The sequence below is a fragment of the Cydia pomonella genome, chromosome 24 (assembly GCF_033807575.1).
Source record: "Cydia pomonella isolate Wapato2018A chromosome 24, ilCydPomo1, whole genome shotgun sequence".
NCBI classification, from domain to species: Eukaryota; Metazoa; Arthropoda; class Insecta; order Lepidoptera; family Tortricidae; genus Cydia; species Cydia pomonella.
In genome coordinates, this window is record NC_084726.1 from 6,509,671 (window position 1) to 6,530,742 (window position 21,072).

At 35.9% G+C, this 21,072-nt stretch overlaps 1 protein-coding gene across 1 annotated transcript in view; it reads left to right on the forward strand.

Moving 5' to 3' along the window:
- LOC133531114 (B-cell receptor CD22-like) overlaps nucleotides 1-20,523 on the forward strand; it is a 620,993-nt gene extending 600,470 nt beyond the window's left edge. The window contains exons 12-22 of the mRNA XM_061869231.1: nucleotides 85-238; nucleotides 744-838; nucleotides 2,763-2,853; nucleotides 4,504-4,617; nucleotides 6,296-6,408; nucleotides 6,733-6,916; nucleotides 9,389-9,517; nucleotides 12,016-12,105; nucleotides 12,580-12,977; nucleotides 16,329-16,566; nucleotides 18,052-20,523. Of these exons, the coding sequence (XP_061725215.1) occupies nucleotides 85-238; nucleotides 744-838; nucleotides 2,763-2,853; nucleotides 4,504-4,617; nucleotides 6,296-6,408; nucleotides 6,733-6,916; nucleotides 9,389-9,517; nucleotides 12,016-12,105; nucleotides 12,580-12,977; nucleotides 16,329-16,566; nucleotides 18,052-18,152 (1,707 nt within the window). The 3' untranslated portion in view covers nucleotides 18,153-20,523. The remainder of the gene's footprint in view (nucleotides 1-84; nucleotides 239-743; nucleotides 839-2,762; nucleotides 2,854-4,503; nucleotides 4,618-6,295; nucleotides 6,409-6,732; nucleotides 6,917-9,388; nucleotides 9,518-12,015; nucleotides 12,106-12,579; nucleotides 12,978-16,328; nucleotides 16,567-18,051) is intronic.
- Nucleotides 20,524-21,072: the final 549 nt, after the last annotated feature.

Here is a 21,072-nt window from a genome sequence, read left to right on the forward strand (position 1 = left end):
TGAGAAATAACTGTAAAGGAACTTTATGTACGACGTGTACAAAATGACCATTCGCTTTGCCTAAAAAGGTTTTATTTTTCCCAGGAAATGATAGTGAAACCAGGGCCTGGAGTCCTGGTAGCCAACCAGAGCCTGGTGCTCCAGAAGGTATCCAGAAAAGCGGCCGGGGCTTATGTCTGTGCGGCTAGAAATGCCCTGGGAGAGGGCTTTAGTGAAAAGCTCATGTTGGATGTTAAATGTGAGTGTTCTGTTTTATTTCCTGTCTTTGTTATCTTTGTGGCATATTTACTGGCAAAATCATTTTTTCCAGAATTTTTTTAATTTAGTATGACCCACAAATTATATGAGTTAATATTATTGATAATAGCATTCTACGTAATTTCAAGGCAGGTATTCACAGCGTGATTAATTTATTTCTGTAATTTAGTATTTCCACATCTGATCTTAAGTGGGCTTGCTCTTATGATGTGTCTTTTTTTATTTATTATTTAGGTATTGTAAATATTGTGTTGCACTTCGTGTTGTACAAGGTCATGGCCCCGACGGAAGACCAGCGCCAGCCCAGCCAGGCTAGCACCATGCTGAGCCGGGACCATTTCGTGGCTTATATGTTATGTTGTTTTCTTTTTTATTTTGCCACGAATAAACGCTCTCTATTATATTCTATTCTCTTTAGTAAAACTGGGAAATAAGCTGATACCATATCGCTAAACTCTTTTCTATCATCCATCTCTTTTACACAGATACCCCTACGTGCAAGTCTTCGCAGCCGGCCGTACTGAGGGCTGCCAGAGGAGAGCTTATCGAAATTGAGTGCGATCTAGACGCCAATCCTAAGGTATGTTGTAAATAAGGTGCGTTGGGGTGGGGTATTTTGAAAATCGCTAAAATCTATTAAAATTTGTATAGAAAGCGCTCAAAAAGTTTGATTTTAAATAATCCGAGCGTGATTCCTTTAAAATATTTGTCTCACGTACCTACTATTGCGTAAAAGTTATGTCATAGATAATAATTACATATTTATCTCTTCCCTGTTTACAAAGAAGTAAATTAATTGCAAAGCCAGAAATACAGACAATTGATTACGAAACCTATTTTGATCACATTGTCTTTCAACCCCCAACAGATGCTCAACAATATTATCATAATATCACAGGTATCATTCACAATTGTTTTTCCTCAACCGAACTTTTGATGGCCGATTCTATCTTTACAATTATAATGTCGATGTCATTTTAAAACGCTTGTTGCGAGTCGGGTTATTAGGCATCTCATGCGCACAATGATCTTATATGGAGTTATAACTCCAGATAGGTTATAAGTATTTCAAAATTGAAGCGCTCAAATTCTACATTTGATCATTACTCGCGCAAGCAAAACTACTACTAAAGCACACGAGAGCGCACTAAAGACACTAAAGCACGTACGTACGTAGCACGTACTAAAGAGCTCCCGCACACCGAAGAGAAAAAGGCAAGCTTATGTTCTTAACAACGAGTAACAAAGATGAACGGATTGCGAAAATTAATCAACAAAACAGATTCATTCGTAGGTAGTAAAATAATCATGGAACTATTTTCTGTGCTCATTAAATGTGAGTTTAACTTATCTATAGTTATTATATATTATTGCGCGGAGCAATAAATGCGAGCCAAATGTCTTATGAGAGTCCTAATTGCATTTCGTCAGCCGCTAACGCCAATTGGTGCTCACGGCCAAGGACGATAAAACCACATCAAATTATTAAGGCAGAATTGACCTCCAAGTACGGTTAACAATTGTTATTCCTCACCCGAAGTTCTGAAATAGGACAAAATTTAATTGGTTCCAAAGGCTTTATAAAGAGGTTCATTCAATTTCCGTCAATCAATATTTATTTTGATGCTCCGAATTGACGAAAAGTTTATTTCTAACGTTCTTAAGGGTATTTTTGTTTTGTGAAAATTGCTTTTGGTACTTATTTGTTCATGGGGAGACATTTAACTTTTGAATGGTTGAATACATAAGCCTTAGATCGCGTTCCAAAGTATTTTTTATTTGAAATAATATGTCTTATAATTTGGGATAAAGTAAAAGTTTGTTTGAAAAGCAAAAGAAACTATGCTTGTTTGCATCAATGACAATTATAGCTGTCAGATGGATGTAACTGTTCGATAACTTTGCAAAAACTAAGACTACTACTTGCCAACTTCATGTGAAAACTTGGTGGTGTGACTTGGCTTGGCGTGGTCTGACTCTACCGTGACATACGCTAAACTTGTCAGTGAAAGTTCATTTTTAGACAATTTTGAGTGAAAAAAGACAGGTAGGTATCAAGAACCACCTTGAAGATAGTGAGAAAAGCGTAGATTGCCCTATTACGTTTGGTTTTAGAATTATATTTATGGCCTCAAACGAAATACGGAGGCCTTTCCCGCCTTTTTCACACAGAAAAAACGGTCTTAATCTACTTAGGACTACTTAAAGATCAATAGGGTACTTGCCTTCTAGTCAAATCAGTTTCTTTTTTCGAACTGTCAAAAAGATTAGCCAATATGAATGTATATGAAAAAACATTTATGAAACATATTTACGCCTACTTTTAAGTTCTATCCGATTTATTAAATAAAAATTGTATCAAAAAATAGGTCCTGCCTACGCTTTTCTAATAATTTTCTGGTGCTTTATTTCGTGCATGCTGTAAAGTAATCTATTTATGATACGGACAACATTCCTATTGTGCTAACTATCATTATCATTACATAATCATTTTATTTTGACAGGAATCCATGACGTACCACTGGTGGTTCAACAGTTCTGCTCACAGCAAGCATGAGCTCACGGCTGCTTCCACATTAAACGCAGCGCAGAGTGGTAAATGTCACGTTTTGGCATAAGCACAGATTTGGGTTAATCCACGGAAAATTAATGCGAGTTCTAATTTAACTCCGTGTCTTTTTTTATGGTGTAAATTTAAGGGTTGATATTAAGGGATAAAAGTAACACCATGGACGATAAGATCAAAACATGGTGACTCATGTTATTCTTACAATAGAATGACGAAAAAGAGTTGTAAATATTTTGTAAAGCCAAAGTTACGTAGCGAACAAGTGTTGAAATTCGAAATGTTTGAAGATTAACTGCTGGCAATCTAATAAGAATGTGTGTAGATTGTTTTGAACACCGCATCCGCTTAGCTAAGTTGCATTGTAGTAGTAGTATATAGGTAGTAGTAGAAAGCACGTAATTGTACACAAAACAGGTTATGTAAAATTTGCAAAAATTGCGACACAAAGGCAAACTTATCCAGATCTTTCCCAGCTAGTACATGAGTGGAAAAACCTAATATACAAACTTACGGAATGTACTGTTTATGTGTGATCATTTAAGTTTTCCCACGTCAATATCTAGTCCATAAATTGGCACTCTTCCAATGCGATAACTTACTTCTTTGATACTTTTGCCAAAAAACATCTGTTCCCACAAAACTTGGGTACTTTGTCTTCGAAAAGTGTATAGGTGCGTCCAATCGGGAGAATACAGTGCGTATGCTACAGGGGTTATATTCAGTCACCCTAATTTCTACTGAGAAAGACAGAGAAGGTCTATGTTATTACACTGTCGATTTTGAGAGCCAGATAACAGAAATAACTGATATAGGTAGCGTACCATCTTAATAAAAAAAATCGTGAGAGACATACATATAAATATATGAAAAACGGGTCACTCACATATTTTAAGTCAAAAACGCTCGACATGTTTCACTCCGCGCAGTCTGCGCCGGTCCGCCAACGTAATCTCCTGGCGACACTCCTCGGCACGGAGTGAAACATGTCGAGCGTCTCGACCCTTTTTAAATATAGTTAATAGTGTACCATCTGCAACTCGTTCGCAAGCGGCGTACATAATTCCAGGCGTTGCTCACTCCTACTTACTTACATACTTTTACTACTTTTTAGTTCTAAGCTGAACCCCTAGTGTAAATTTATTCGATAGCGGAACGTGACGTACGCGTTTGCGTTAAGACTAATTTTGTATGGGATTAGAAACAGCGCGCCAAGTGGGACGTATTGGAAACTGAAAATCTCATACAAAATGAGACTTAACGCAAACGCGTACTACGTCACGTTTTGCCATCGAATAAATGTACACTAGGGCTACTGGGCAAACCTTCTGTATCTTAGTACCTATAGATTTCATAAACGTGTTCTAAAATTACGATGCCGCTGATCATCGTTTGTCCCTTTCCATCATACCAATACGCGGGAAAGGGACAAACGATGATCAGCGGCATCGTAACTTTAGTACACGTTTATGAATAAGGGGGTTAGTGCATATTTATTTTCTATCTTATTGTCAGTTAGTCTCGATACAAAAAGTACTGAGGTTGACAAATACGAACGTTTCCGAGAAAATACGATGGAAAACTATTATGCACTATATCTGTAATATGTACTATTACTTGTTCTGTATAAGGAAAAGTTCTTATTGGACCTTGATGCTAACTGATATTGTTTTACCCAGGTACATATTTATACATGGTCAACACATCATCGGATTACGGATGGGTCCAATGCTCCGGTACTAACAGCGTCGGACGGCAAACGAAGCCGTGTCTCTTCCATATTTTACCTGCAGGTTAGTTTCTTTATTTAGTCTAAAAATAGAATACTTATTACCCGCAAGGTGAGGCTAGAGTACTTATAACTATGCCGATGGAGAGTTTCCAAAATTGTGTAATTTTTGTATGGGGCACGAAATTTTCGTTTTCTAAAATGAAAACTGCGTTTTTAATTCTTGTTAAATTTTCTAGGACATTTTAAAAACTTTTAGGAATTTTGTGCTATAACAACACAATGTATGGTGGGGTTGTCTCTCTTTCATGGGTCTACAAAAAAGTCTGCTATGTTGAATGTCTATCTTTTAAGGATAACTTACTATACCAATTCTTGACTTCTAGAAAAATATCACATAATATGTGGCATTTGCAAAGCTATTTACACGGTTACAGTATAAATAATTATCAAATGAAATACGTTAGTTATGTTAAGCATTTCATACAGATTATAATGGTCCCTTACATCATACAATTTAAATTAATATTTCAGTAGTAATCGTATATTAAAGTTTCATTTCGAGCTTACGAAATGTTAAAGACGCTATAGGCAGTTAGTTCTAATTTTTACCACCTTATGCGCTGGGATCGCTTTACTTACCCCCACCATGCACTTCGCACGGTCCCAATTAGGTATTAAGGCAAACACATTACAACCTCAGAAACAATCTGTCTACATTTCTGTACCCTTAGTGTAAATAAATTCGATTTTGAAACGTGACGTACGCGTTTGCGTTTAGTCTCATTTTGTATGGGTTTTTGAACAGCGCGCCAAGCGGGACGTTTTGGAAAGTCAAAAATCTCATACAAAATGACACTTAACGCAAACGCGTACGTCACGTTTCGCTGTCGAAATTAGTTACACTAGGGGTACTGTTTAAAATTCGACAAAGTTTCAATAAAGTCAATGAAAAACAACCTGCCTGCTACCACGAAATTAATGTCATATTCAACACGTCAGGCCAAATAATAAGTGCACGCGATTAAGTCCCGTTTTCAGCTTAAATTACGAAAAATAAGCTGTCAAAATTATCCAAGTGAATCGGAAGTGTTAAATTGAATCCATATTCAATGAATTTATTTCACTTTCTGTTTCGCAAATTGATTCATTAAGTTAATTGTTGTTTGTTTGTGTATTCATTATCGAAAAAGTTGAATAGAATTTGTCTGTCGCTTTCATCAGTTATTGAAATTTAGGAAATATTTATAAAATGGCGGTTGGATACGTATATTTTTGTTATATCGTTACGTAGCTAATACAATAACCTTTACCAAAACGATATTGAACACACAATGACAAGAAAGTTACAAGTTAAATTACAAGGAAAGTATTAAGTAACACGTACAAAAGTTCCTCTACGAGGACTAACGATCTACGATTGCGTCGAATAGTGGTCATGATGATTAAAGATCAAGAGAGACAACTGCTAAATTTGGTCCATTTCTAACAAACACTCTTGTGAAAATGACACACAGGGACGAACATTATCAACGGTCAATGTGCCGAAGGCGCCCAGGATTTGAGTGCGCGAAACACTCTCCCGTCCAGCGAACTATGACGGACTCTTTAGTATGAGGGCACCAAAGGCGCCCAGCATTGGAGCGCGCCTCTTATGTTGGATAACTACCTACATTATTACTACTACCTATTTACATTTGCCAGCCGTTTATGAATAACGCCACAATTATCCTTTGTTGCAGATAAACCTTCAGCTGTTAAAGCGTGTGAGATTACGAACGTGACTTACGACTCTTTGACTCTAAACTGCACGCCGGGGCATGACGGCGGCATTCGGCAGTCGTTCTTATTGCAAGTAAGTACATATACCTCTATGTACTGTGAAGGTTGGAAACCTAATAATAATGCCTATAGATAGTGCCTTTTCAATCTATAGGCATTATCTATATAATACTACATTCTATATAATAACACAATGACGCTTCTTCTTAACCCTTTTCAATCTTAGAGATATAGACCTCCTTAAATTTTTCATTCTGTTCTATTTGCGCTCTTTGTACCAATTTCGATCCAGCAATTTTTTGATATCATACCATCGCATTTTTAACTTTATTTCTGGACGTGTATTAGCTCAGCCACCACTGCCCCTCAAAAATACGCTTAACATCCTTTTTTTCAGGTATTTGACATGGGAACAGGCCTGCTCCTAGCCAACGTAAGCAGCGATGAACCAGAGCTCCATGTATCTGGTCTCTCCGCCAGCAATTCCCTCTCAGTGGCAGTGAGGGCATACAATAGGAAAGGGGCCAGTGAACCTTTGACGTTGACGTCTAGTCTGCTTAAATATCCTCAAAGACATACAGGTTAGTATTAAAGGTAACTTTATACGGCCTTGCGGAATGACGTTAACCTTTTTATAGGGTGCGTTTCCATCATAGCTGTGCGAGATAGGTGAGCGGTACGAGGATGCGTAGCGTGAATGTGGAACGATGTCAATGTTTCCACCAAATATGTGCGAGGTAGCTGAGCGGTGCGAGGATGTGTGGCGACGGTGTGTAGCGGGCTCCTTCCATATAAGCGAGCGGGGTGCGGTGAGGCGGTTGCGGAGCTTTTTAATGTTTCTCGCTCCCGTCCGTACCTCGCAACACATCCCTCGGAACATATACCTCGCTCACATCCTTCACTTGTGTTGTATGTACAGAAACCTCGCTCCGCTGAGCTGTTTCCACTAGAGCTGCGCTGAGCGAGGATGGCTAAATGAAAGGTTTCTATTGGTTCATGACAAACACATCCCTCGCTACGCATTAACGCACAGCTTTGGCGAAAGCAGCGTTTTCTACAAAACATGATTAGCTATTAGATGTGTTAACTATACAAGTATACATAGATATAATAAGTATTATTTATTTATTTATTTGTTTATTAGGATCACCAACAGAAGATACAATTCACATACTATAATTTACATACTAATAGAGCACATTTATAATTGACTAACTGATTAACTATCTTATCTTCTTCTTTCTTTATATTTCTTTCTTCTTTTTTCTTTATATTTTTTCTTATCTTTTATTTATAATTGATTAACTGGTATAAGGACATTACAGGGAATAATGCGCAAAACTCTGCGTAGGGGGCGCCACTAGCACAATCAGATCGCGGTAGACCCCCTGAAAACAAACCGCCTTGATGCATTAATGTCATATTTATTGGCAACATAATCTGTGAAAACATGTCAAAAAACTATTTAAAGCATAATATGTGATTACACTTTACAGGAATAATATATTTTTCATCAATTTGTGTTGTATAAACCGAGCCATTATTTCCATACAACGCTAAATCTTACAATATTTCCACATTAATCTAAATATATTATTTATACCTCCCAAAACAAGGCTAAATCAAATATACGCCCACTAACGAGTGCTTTTACCGAGTATCCGTATTCCTTGATGGAACCAGTAATACCTATAAACCAATATTCTCGGTAATACTCAATAAGCACGCTTCAATTACGAAACAAAGGATCGCCTTCAATTTTCAGGAATAAATGGACTTTCATTACCCTTAATTGAAGTGTAATGAGAGCGGGTGGAATTTCAGTCTTACTGGCACTATTGAAGTTTTTTCCTTCCTGAGGAAAGGAAGGAAGATTCCTGTCTCGGACTGTTAAGGTCTAAAGGAAGATGTAATTTAACGTCGATTGTAAAAACAGTACTATGCTTCCTTAAATGTCTTTGCAAGCTTCTAGCGATGTAATATTTGTTTGCAAACTAAAAGCCGCACTACTATAAACCGCTTGCTATATTGACGAATTCTGCGATGGCCACTACGGGTCATTGACTCAATCGCGTACCTACTAAAGTATATAGGAATATAATAAAATGTTTTTATCGTAATATGTACATATTGTAATGCTATAAGTCTAAATTTATTAATATGAATATAATAAATAATCAAATAATGTAAAAGACATTCAATCATATTGAATGACAATATTCTATGACAAGATAATTGTATAAATAAAATAACATGTAAATGTAAATTTACCAATAAATATCATATCATTCATATCATATAAGTAACGTTAAGTAAAACAAAACGTGCGTCAAAATGTTTGAGCCGCGCACGCACACGTCACGCAAGCGGTGTGCCGTCTCTTATAAGGATCTGTATAATACAACGCGCAAGTGCACTTTTACGTCTACGCACACGCCCGATGTGCACAGGTCTATAATAATAAACAGGTTTTATCAAAGAACCGCCCTGTTTAGTTCTATGTTGTTACTTTGTTACAAAACTGCTATTACTTCGGCTACTTGTATGTAATGGTGTGTAATGTACTGTCATTACTGTAATTAGTTAATTAGACATTTTGTCATCTGCTGAAACACAAAAAAAATATCCGATAAAAAAATCGCATTATTAAAGAATTCTTCAAGTACGAGTACCTAGATTAAATCATATGAAGAAAGTTGATAACTCGAGAAAGATTTTCTGATCTAATTTGATTTGAAGAAATTTGATCTTAAAATAGAATTACATAAGGTTCTTCAATTTTATCTCACAAGTTATCAACTTCTTCTTGCCATGTACCGAAAGCTAAGTTTGTTTATGTACAATTTCTTCTATTTTTAAATTAACCAGCAGTGAAACTTACTTACTTACTCCTGTGGCGCAGCGACCCGAAGTGGATCTTGGCCTCCGACACCAAATACGGTCATGTTTCTCTGTCCAAAACCGTTTCTGTCCAGTCGACGGCGCCGAGTTCGCTAAAGTCTTTTTGCACTTCGTCTCTCCAGTGGTAAACTTATATCTCTATTTTTCTACAGCGCAAGTCCCTGTTAAAGTCGAGCTGACGACTGTTCTGATCATCGTGCTGGTGTCCGTCGGTGTAATAGCCGCCATGACGGCCGTCTCCGCCACCGTCTTCTGTTGCAAGCACTGCAATAAGAAAAACAGTAAGTTTGTATCCCACCAAGACCAAGAAAACCTTAGATTAAATGTTCATGCCCAGCTTTTGAGCAGCACTTTAATGAATCGTTACATATAGTCTAGAGAGAGTGCTGTGGGCTCAAATTAATATGATTTAATAAGAAGACACTGGTAATACTACTACTGGTACTGGTACAATATGCGATCTTTGTTATGGTCTACATACGATGTTTGATTTATGTTAGGTTTGTGTTACGTCGTACCTTGTCACAGTAATAATCAATATGAAAGCCGATCTAATATTGGTGTCACTGAGGTACGAAGTGGCACAGAAATCAAATTCCTAGATCGTATATAATTAAGCGTATACTGGAAAACAGTATTGGCGACAACACAGAGCCCTGCGGGAATCCAAAAATTAGGCCCATGTTTTCTGAGCAGCTACTGTCTAGTCGTCTACTACGAAGTGTGTGCGTCTTTCGGGTAGAAAAATTGCGATCCATTTGCATAACCCTCGGGTAGTCCGTAATATAGTAACTGGACAGATGATGCTGACGGAAGACCCAATCGAATGCCTTTGCAAATTCTTATTTTAACTATCAAGGCTTTGACTCTCATTGGCTACCTACTGCGACATTCTTGTGCTATAAATGGTAGTCTAGTTTTCTAAGACACATGAAGAAGCAAACTAAGTTCATATAAAACTATTTTTATCAAGCAGACTACACTACATACTGCGATACTACTTTTTATGCTAAAGGAAAAATTGGAAAATTCACCACGTCCGGCAAGCATTCATCCGTTTTGAATTTTATGCATTTTCTCCTTTAATATAAAAAGTTTAAGTTCAAATAATCCACTTCAAAGAAATGTGGGTTGAATACTATGAAGTTGACCACAAAAAAATGCATAAAGTTGAGCAAGAGGTCGAGTTCGTGTAATATAGCTGTCATCAAAGTTCAAGTATCCACGTATACGCTCGACGTTTAAATAAAGTTTAAGCCTTGCTTTGGAACTTGCTCCATGCGAAGTTATAAAGTTCGAGCTCGAAAACTAAGCGTGAAATTTCCTTTTGGTGTACCCGTGACACTTTTGGTTTAATAGCGAATCATTTCTATAGTCACGTCAGCGTCAATTTGATCTTTTTATTCACCAATGTATGTGCTTACCGCAAGGCGGCTGGCCTTTGAAGCTTTTTATGTAAATATCATGTACAGTATTTACTTTCATCAGTATTTATTTAAAGTTTAAATACGAGCCAACCTTTTTCAACGTAATTTCATACAAAATAATACAGAGTAAAAAAGTATAGTTGCCACATTACAGTTGCATTCGATGTTTCTCCGAAGCTTAAATAATAATTTAAATAAGTTATTTCCTGTGCGTCATTCATTAAGTTCAATATCTACTAGACCGAGATTTGCTCGGAAAATATATAAAAATACAAATATGCGCGTTTACCCAGAGAAGACCTAGCTAGATTAATTTTTCGCACCTGAAAACTCCCATATATCAAATTTCATCGAAATGTTCTTACAATATAATAGACAAGTTGACACGTACAGAGCAGGAGGCGAATTTTGATTGTAATAACAGGTTACGAGTTCGATCTGCATTTCTTATAAATACGATCTGTCAGTATCAAAAGTAATATATCTGGTTGAAAAACTGAACTATTATTTATCACATAGCTTGGGTACGGCGTCAGCTATCACTTCTATACAATTTATAACCTTAAATTATATTGACGTGACAGCTGTCACCGTATCTGTTAGTTGTGAGGTTAGGAGGCCAGAAGACAAACAAACGTGCTCGCTTATAGAAGTCCTGTAATCAACTGATCGGTCGGCCGCTGGATGCAGCCAATGGTACTTAGCCTATGCGTGTACACATGCGTATGCGTAACTATAACATCCCTCCACCGTAGTCTAAAAATATTACTTATAATTAACTTCGTTACGTGGCCGTATGGATCATGACATGGTCGATCAAAAAGATTACCCAAGCTACGTGAAAAAATTATAAAACTTAAACTAATTAAAAAAAATCTCCGTACGCTTATTTAATAGGCAACCTATTTGCAATGTGTCAATGTGAATATTGTCTATCACTTCTTTCTAATCACAAATAAATAACAGATGAGGGTAGATACTCCTTATAACATAATAACTCCTACTATTTATGCTGAGATGAGGCCATTTCGTGATACTTAATTCTGAGTATCTTTTAGCGTTTCTCGTTTGCGTGTTTACGGATAAAAAAATCTATTCTTTTCTATTTAGTCACTCGCGCGACATGTTAACAACAATCACGACAATTTACTAACGAATTAAATTCTAAACCTGTTATAACAATCAGAACACGCCACCTGTCCAATGTAAATAATGTCCTTGTAATGAAAGCGGCTCTGAAATTTCACTTCATAACTCTGCGTTAATGATTTCATGGAAAAAATATTATGATAATATGGATAATATAATATGGTAATTTATTACTAAGAATTGATTGAAACATTTCGTTTCAGATAAAAATGAAAAAGACAAGAGACAGCAGGACGAAACTTCCAACATGCCTTTGACAGGCACGAAGGAGTCGGACAGCGTTGACAGTTTAGGTATTCTTTTTTATTTATTATACGAGTATTAAAGCCTGACCAGTAATATAGGATCATGTGCCATATTGCGGAATTTCATTGGAACTAAATTTTTCATACTAAACTGAACTGTCACCCTATACATGTCAATAACAGCGCCCTCTTGAAAATGATCATATATTTCTGGTCGGGCTTTATATCTATATTATCTTTCATTTTCATTTCTTAATAATCATTCTCATTCGCCATATCAATAAGGTCTACCTTATTGTATAATTTTATAAAGGTAGGAACGACATATACTGTATAAGACTAATCATCGTATAGGGTTAATTGAATGTTACGAGTAATACGATCATTATAATCAAGTTCAAATTGACCCCACACCCCATACCTTTTTATTTGTTTCTACAATAAAGATGTATTTTATATTTAACATAAAGTGTTTAATATAATTTATACACCGACAGTGATGTTGATGTCTTTCTTTTCCAGACAAAAACCCAGACATCATACCGCTAGATGGCAAAATAAGCGATAGCTGCTCAAACAAGTCCTCGACAACTGATTACAGTTCAATACGCCCTTTAATATCAAAGAATCCTGCAGAAAAATACGACGCAGTCCCACCCAACTGCGACAGGTTCTACGACCACAACATAGATCCATGCAATCACTACATACAAATCCGTCCAATGGAGTACAGGGTACGGCCAACATACCAGCCTAATCCTATGGCGAATCTTGGTCCGAGTATACAGAGCCTTGGGCCTATGAGTAGTCTGGGAGTGCCGAATGTTGGGCCAAATGATTGCCATAGGCCGCCGTATGATAAGGTGTACGAGGATTGGCTGAAGTATAAGAATGCACTTCCTTTGAATACTAGTGGTTTGGTAAGTTTTTAAGTTTATTTTTAACTTCCTGGGTTAAGATATGTCCATGTCCATGGTTGCCTAGATTTTATATAAAAATCGGTTAATTTAGCCCACCTTTTAACCACTGGACCAACTTTTTAATAAGGCAACCAATTACAGTTAAAATATATATATAAAATAAGCTTTCATTTGATATAATCATACAATGAAATAACAAAAAAAAAGAAAAAAAATCTGTCCGTACGCCATTTTACTACGCAACCTACTTACAATGTGTCAATGTGAATATTATCTATTCTGAAATAGGTAGTTAACATGAAAGACATGAACATTCAAGTAATATATTTATATCTATTCGAGATAGTTTTCTTTCCTAGAAATTGTGCGAGTGCGAGTAGAAGTTATACGTACAAAACTTACATTTTGTATATCTGTTCAGTTTGTGTAATTCTTAAAAATTAGAGAAATACTGAAACAAAATACCTATTTCAGTATTTCTTCGAATCAAAACAAATAACTCTCTGTTAACTTTCTGCTTTTCCGTTTCTTTCTCCTATATTTTGACAAAAACCCAACGACGCATTCGCGTTTGCAATTCTATTCCATTCTTTTACGAACAGTGGTGGTTTTGTTAAAAAAAGTAACTTAGCTATACCAGAATGAAAACAGGTTTTGAGAAAGATTTTAATTTGCCGGTCCGGCAATTGGATGGGAAGCATTTAAAAGTCCAATATGACAGTCGCTTAAAATTAGAACTTAAAATACTATTTACAGTACATATGGGGCTACTTTATAGCACTAGTGCGAGAAGTAGCATATTATGTTACTGTGTCGAACATTTAAAGGGCCATATGTACTGTAAAACGTTGTACGATACATGTGCGAATAGGTAATTCGCAACTCGTGTCGATTTAAAACACTCCCTTCGGTCGTGTTTTAATTTATCGCCACTCGTTTCGAATTTCCTATTTTTCGCACTTGTATCGTAATGTACTATTATCACTAACTAAAATAATATAGCCTATTCGCTATGTGTACGTATCATGCAACCTAGCAGCCGCAAATCTAGGGGAAAACGTCAATTCACTACACCTTATAAAACTACTCCAAAACTAAAACGGATTTTCATACGACTTTCATCTATCAATAGAGTGATTTTTGTGTCAATTGTTTGAAATATGACGATGTAGTCAGAAAAAATCACTCTGGCTAGGAGCTTTAATCGAAAACGCTGTCTAATCCGTTTGAGCTATAACAACACAATGTGTGGTGTAATTTTCTCTCTTGAATGGGTCTACAAAAAAATCTGCGATGGTGAATATCTATCTTTTAAGGATAACTTACTATATCCATTCTTAACTTCTAGAAAAAGATCACATAAGTAATATGTGGCATTTGCAAAGCTATTTACACGAATACAGTATTAAGAATTATCAAATTAAATCCGTTAGTTATATTAAGCATTTCATACTGATTACAATGGTCCCTCACACCATACAATTTAAATGAATATTTCAAGAGATTGTAAATTAAAGTTCCATTTCAAGCTATATAACTTGTACGAAATGTTAAATACGCTATCCTTGATTAGTTCCAATTTTCACCACCGCATGCGCTCCGATCGCTTCACTTCCCCCACCCATGCATCACACGTAGCCAATATGTATACGTTCTCCTGCTGGGCACAAGCTTTCTTAAGTACGAGAGAGATAAACTCTAATATAAATACTTACTCATAAATTCCCTTAGTATTCTCTCATTCGCTATATTTCTTTGTATATTTTTAAGCATTGCAGTGAAGAGGCCATATTTTACTACAATTTTGAACAATCAAGTTAACGTCAGTTTCTTTCAGTGCCATGTGTTGAAAGCGCTCCACTTTTCTCTAGACATTTTTCAAGAGAATCGCACAACATGTCTCTTAATAAAATAAAGGGGGTTTTTCAACGTTTCAACGTAAAAGTTTCCGCTGGTATATTTGTAGCTGCAAAATGTGCAAACACGAAAGCGGGAGCTTGGATTTTAACGCCTTCGTTGATGTGCACTTTTGAGTGGTAAATAAACTACATGGTGCAGCTATCATGTCTGTATCAAAGGTTGCATTTTTACCAGCTTTTACGGAGCTTCGATCAGGATTTTTATTTGTTTTTATTTGGTCTTGCAAAACCTACCTTAATTTGAACCGCTTTCTGAACCCCTAGTGTAAATTTATTTGATAGCGAAACGTGACGTACGCGTTTGCGTTAAGTCTTTTGAATGGGTTTTAGAAACAGCGCGACAAGCGGGACATTTGAAAACTCAAAATCCCATACAAAATGTGACTTAACGCATACGTCACGTTTCGCTGTCGAATAAATTTACACTAGGGGTACTGGTGTTTGATAGAACAGAAATGTTGGTATAAGCATAGAATAATTACCGTACAGAAATGACACTTCCTACAAAACCGAAGTTTGACAGCGATTAAGGGATGAATCATGCTGTCCATTTCTAATGTATTGCACTATCCCTTTTGGCTATTTAGGATTGTCAAAATTCCAGTCACTATTATATCTGTGGTCGTACACGCAAAGGGACGTCAAGTTATGCCAACCCTAATAATTGCTCGGAGCAATGCTGAGCCAAACGGAGCTTAGAATGACCGAAAGGAGGAGTGTCGCCCCACTGGTATAAGGTACATTGGGGTAGCTTAGTAAGAGAAATAATTTTAAAACATTGTTTGCCAAACATTGTATGTAATATTAAAGAGACTCATACCTGCAGTCTAACTACAGTTTTGCAGGGAACTATCTTAGTTATAAGTTTTTAAGCATGAAGTGCTTCTGACCAAAGTACTTTCGATGTTACCCCAATGCACCTTTCATCCGTAATTCAATTAAATTCAATAGTTTTATTTCGAATAATACAATCCATATTAGTGTTAGTAAATAGCACAGCAAAATATAAACAACAAACAAAAATAAAAACTATATAAAAGCGGCGTGGTACGGCGTGGTGCGGCGCGTGCAGCCGCACCCAGTGCGCGAGCAAAGGCGAGACCCAGCGCTGCGTCAGCACGTCTAGAATACTGTACTTGTAATATCCGAGCGGTTAAAATAACCTACCTGATACACTCCGCAACACACAATATCGGCCAAGGCATAAAATAGTTACAATACCGAGCACATCAAAACTGTACACAGCGTATACGTATTGATGTCTTTTATACGTTGCGTTTTTTCATCTGTTTTGCTGCATAAATTGAGCTATGGATGATGTCAAATATGATTTCACATTTTTCCTTAATTCTACGACATACGACATTATTACTCGTATACAAATTGACTAAGTCCCACAGTAAGCTCATTCTGTAACTAATTTCTCTTCCAGCTACCAGCCGAGCAGCTAATGCCGCCCGAGCTCTACGCCACCCCTCCCCCCTCGCTCTACAGCAACCCCCGCACCCCCCTACCGCTCCCACTGCCAGAGCTCGACCACCGGTACCTGGAGAGGGACGGCAGATGTTCCAACTCGCCCCCGGTGCGGTTCAACACGGACAATAGTGTGTATTATAATAAGATGATGGAGAGGAGTACGAATACGCTGCCGCATTTAAAAAGAATAAATGGTAAGTTGATTTTTAACCAATTTCTGTGATTAACAACTTTGGGCATATTTGACATTAGAATTAATAATATGTAATAAAAAAGTAACATGATTATTTTACAATGTTGACCCCAGATAACAATTACATAAACCTCGAATATTTTAAACCAAAAGCTGAAGAATATATTAAATAATAAATAAAAATGTTCTTCTTATTTTTAGATGGTTTGTACATATTTTTTAATATAATAGAAACCATACCAAAATTCAAAATTCAAAAATTTATTCTGCAAGTAGGCCTCAAGGGCTCTTTTACAAGTCAATACAACATTTATAGTAACATCATATAGTGACATGAAAAATACATAACAACATTTATAAATACAACAGCCAATACCTGGGCAAACATTACATTATAATAATCTTAAAATAAATAATTAATACAATACAATAGAGATGTATAGTCTCTATGGTTAAAAACACATTAAATCTGGAGATGTAAAAGGTCCCCAATGTCAGAGTACTAATACTAATAAAATTTGGAGGTGTAAAGTCTCTCCAAGTGTCAAAATAAAATTTATACTAAATAAATAAACCGCGTCTGGACTGTTAAACTAGCAGTCTCATAAACTAATGCTACATTCTGTACATAACTAGTATGTACCAAGTCAAGTATATTATACAATATGACAGAGACGTATAGTCTCCACGGTTAATACATTAAGTTTGGAGATGTATAAGGTCCCCACGGTCTGAGAAAAATAATAATACACAATAATAAGATTTGGAGGTGTAAAGGTTCTCCAAATGTCAAAGAATAAAAAAAATAAAAAATTGTATGAAATACATATTTCACGTCAAGAGACTGTTAAGCTAACAATCTTAAAACTAGTTCTACAGAATACATAACTACTATGTATTTCAAACTTCGTAGTATGGACGTTATAAATATTGTACTCGTAGCGAATTATTGTATCAATTGGCCAAGCAATTATTTATTCTTATTTAAACATACTAGTATAAATATTTAGTAAAATGTGAAAGTTTGAAAGTTCACAGTAACCCCAATTTAATAACACTAAGTTTTAAATCGCGAAACGTTTGGTTGACGTAACTGGTGACCGAAGCTGGCGGCTTCCTCGCACAACGTATCAGTATTGTGATACAACGAGGAAATGCCGCCAGCATCCTTGGTACAATGCCTCAAGGGCCTATTTTAGATATAAGCTAGTTATAGTAATCATCTGTATATATCCATTATGTATATTGTTATTGTAAATAAATATTAATGGATCCAAGCTTTATAAAAAAAAATATATATTCAGTAACTTAAAGTAAACATTTCAATATCCTTGCTGGTGCCTCTTTTTAAGTATTCAAGATACCTGTATTAAGAGACAACCGCTCCTCCACAAAAGATTGACAATTCTTAATGACCTATAAGCGTACATAAAACTTAAGTTTAAGGTTTTTTATACATTATAAATATTAAATGTTATTGTTACAGGAAACACAATGAATCAAAAGCCGACTGAACTCAAACAGAGTGCCGGTAAATCTACGGACACAAATTTAGAACCTGTCAAAATAGGCAGTCAAGAGTGCTAAACAAGTGTACTTGTTAAACACACTTTATAAAGTGTTGCCAGTGTGACTATTGTGGCCAGATGACAGTGTCAGTGTTGCCCGAGTGACTTGTGGTCAGATTGTATAGATTAAGTAAGAAATCAAGAATTTTAACAGTTTTTTTAAGTGTAGCTGTATAATATTTTATGACAGTATTACAGCAACATGGTGTTTTAACGTGTTCATTATATGAAAACTTAACGAGGTGTAAGCTGATTATCCTGATTTTGATACGGTGAAAATAACTTACAGTAAAATATCGGTCTAAATATTATGTTGTGACTTGTGACATAATTCATATGGGGTGTCGTTAATCACTGGGGTTTGGTCAAATGTTCAAAAGGGTATTAATGTTCATTCTTAGCAGAATATAGGTATGTTGAACTAAATTGCATATTGTATTGCATGAGATGGTTAATGTATCCCCGATTTACAAAGTAACCCCGATTCATGGTTTAATGACTTATGTAGTAGAATAAATTCTTTCATTTATTTGTTTGAAGAAGATTTAACTATGTAGTTCATATACAAAGTTTGACAATTTATATTTTTAAGGTTACTGGTACAATAGTTACCTATGTATTACTTTCAGATGTCAGCCAATTTCACAAACGTCTTTAAAAGACAACTTTATCAAAAATATGTATACTTACACGCCTTAACTAAAATTAATAAATAATAATATGTTTGTGAACTCGACCGTATACATATAACTGAACCGAAACTGTTAATTTGAGTATAATACAAAAAATAACACATTAATATATATAATAATACTTTTATTTTCTTTTTTAAATAATCGATTCGATTCCTCTATAATACATAAATAGTTATTTGTTGTACAAGGGGGCAAAGTTGTTTTTTAACCGCTCGTGCTAATATTGATGCCCGAGCTAGCGAAAGATTCCAAAATTGAACCACGAGCGTAGCGAGTATTTCGAGAAATGGATTCTTGAGCGTTGCGAGGGGTTCAAGGCACGAGGGTTAAACAAACTTTGCCTCCGAGTGAAACAACATTTTTCACTACACCAACGCGAGGAAAATACTAAACTATAAAATACCAATAAAATCAAACCAATTTAAATCCAAATGAAAGTCATAAAAATATAATTTTAAATTATTATTTAAAAGTCAATTCTACCAGCTAAAATAAGGAAACAACTCAAACTTTGCATCTGATTATTTTGCCCCACATGTTCTCATTAGTTTTCGAACAATCAATAGGGCCTTTACCAGTTGGTGTGGTGAAAAATATATTTCTCATTTGAAATTCTATGTTGACATAAATCACTGTCTTAAAATTAGTAGCACGCTCATTTAAAACCTACAGGGCGAAATATAGAGATAAATAAAACTGATACAATAATACAAAATATCCGGTAAATCTAAAAAAACACTCTAAATTTTGCCACCAATAAGTTCATGTAAAAAAACTTGTCAAAAACAGTAACTACTTTCAGGATGGGAATTAAATATGAATAACAATTAATTATTTTTCCTTCTACATCTCCTACCGTTAAACTGGGGTTACTTTGATTCGCGGGGTAATATTATTTAAAGGAATAGAGTTGATTTTTGAATGCGAGCTTAAGAATTTTATGATGTATGTAGTTGGCAATCTTAACAGAAGGCCTAGCCAAGATGCCAATCGTTTGGGCTGTAGGGAACGAAGAAAGAAGATAATCTCTCTATATATCACTTTTCCATATATTAGTGCGACAGAGAGACATTAGCGTATCGTTCGCTACGGTGCAAAAGATTGGCATCTTGGCTAGGCACCCAGAAGTAATGATATGTTGAAAGCGTTCAGAACCGAATATTTTGTAGTTTCAAAATCGATAACCAATGTTACCCTACTAATTAAAGTTTACCCTACTAAATTTACCGTATTAACTTATTGGTCAAAATTCACTTCCAAGGGGTGTATAAGACTGAAATGTAATTTAATCTCAATACATAGATAGTATTAGTTGTGTGATTTAGCGCATTTTGAAATCAATCTTAAAAAATATTTTAGAAGAAGTCATCGTTTTGTTTGATTTAAATAAATTATATTATAATGACTCAGAAACGGTGTTAAATAACACGGGAAAAGATTTACTCGTCGTATCCTATGATAAGCTCAATTGACTCAAATGCGTTCAGTTTTTTTTATTATTCATTTTCGATAGCTGGAGGCTGATTCTTGAATTAATTTTAACATTTGTCATAGTTTCAATCTTGTTATGATATGACCTTGAAATGTCTCGCAGTGCATCTCAGGCGCATCAATAAGTACGAGCGAAATGCCTAATAACTCGACTCTATGACCGGTGCGCGGGAACCAATCAGGTTGAGCGGTTTTCAAGGTCGTCATTAATAATAATTCAGCCTATATACGTCCCACTGTTGGGCACAGGCCTCCTCTCATGTGCGAGAGGGCTCGGGCTATAGTCCCCACGCTAGCCCAATGCGGATTGGGGACTTCACAAACACCTTTGAATTTCTTCTCAGATGTATGCAGGTTTCCTCACGATGTTTTCCTTCACCGAAAAGCTAGTGGTAAATATCAAATGATATTTCGTACATAAGTTCCGAAAAACTCATTGGTACGAGCCAGGATTTGAACCCGCGACCTCCGGATTCCGGACGCGGAAGTCGGACGTCATATCCACTCGGCCACCACCGCTTTCGTCATTAAACATTAACAAATTGGCTACTTGACAGTTTTTTGTAAATAATTTTGTAAATAATGTCATACGATATTGATTTTACTGAGGATCAAATGTCTATATGGGACTCATGGCATTTAAGCAACACAAAGGTCAGAAATTAGAGTTAAAGTCTGACGCTCGCACTCGACGATTGAAACGCCTCTGACAAAATGATAACATGATGTGACGTCACATTATATAAGTCTGTC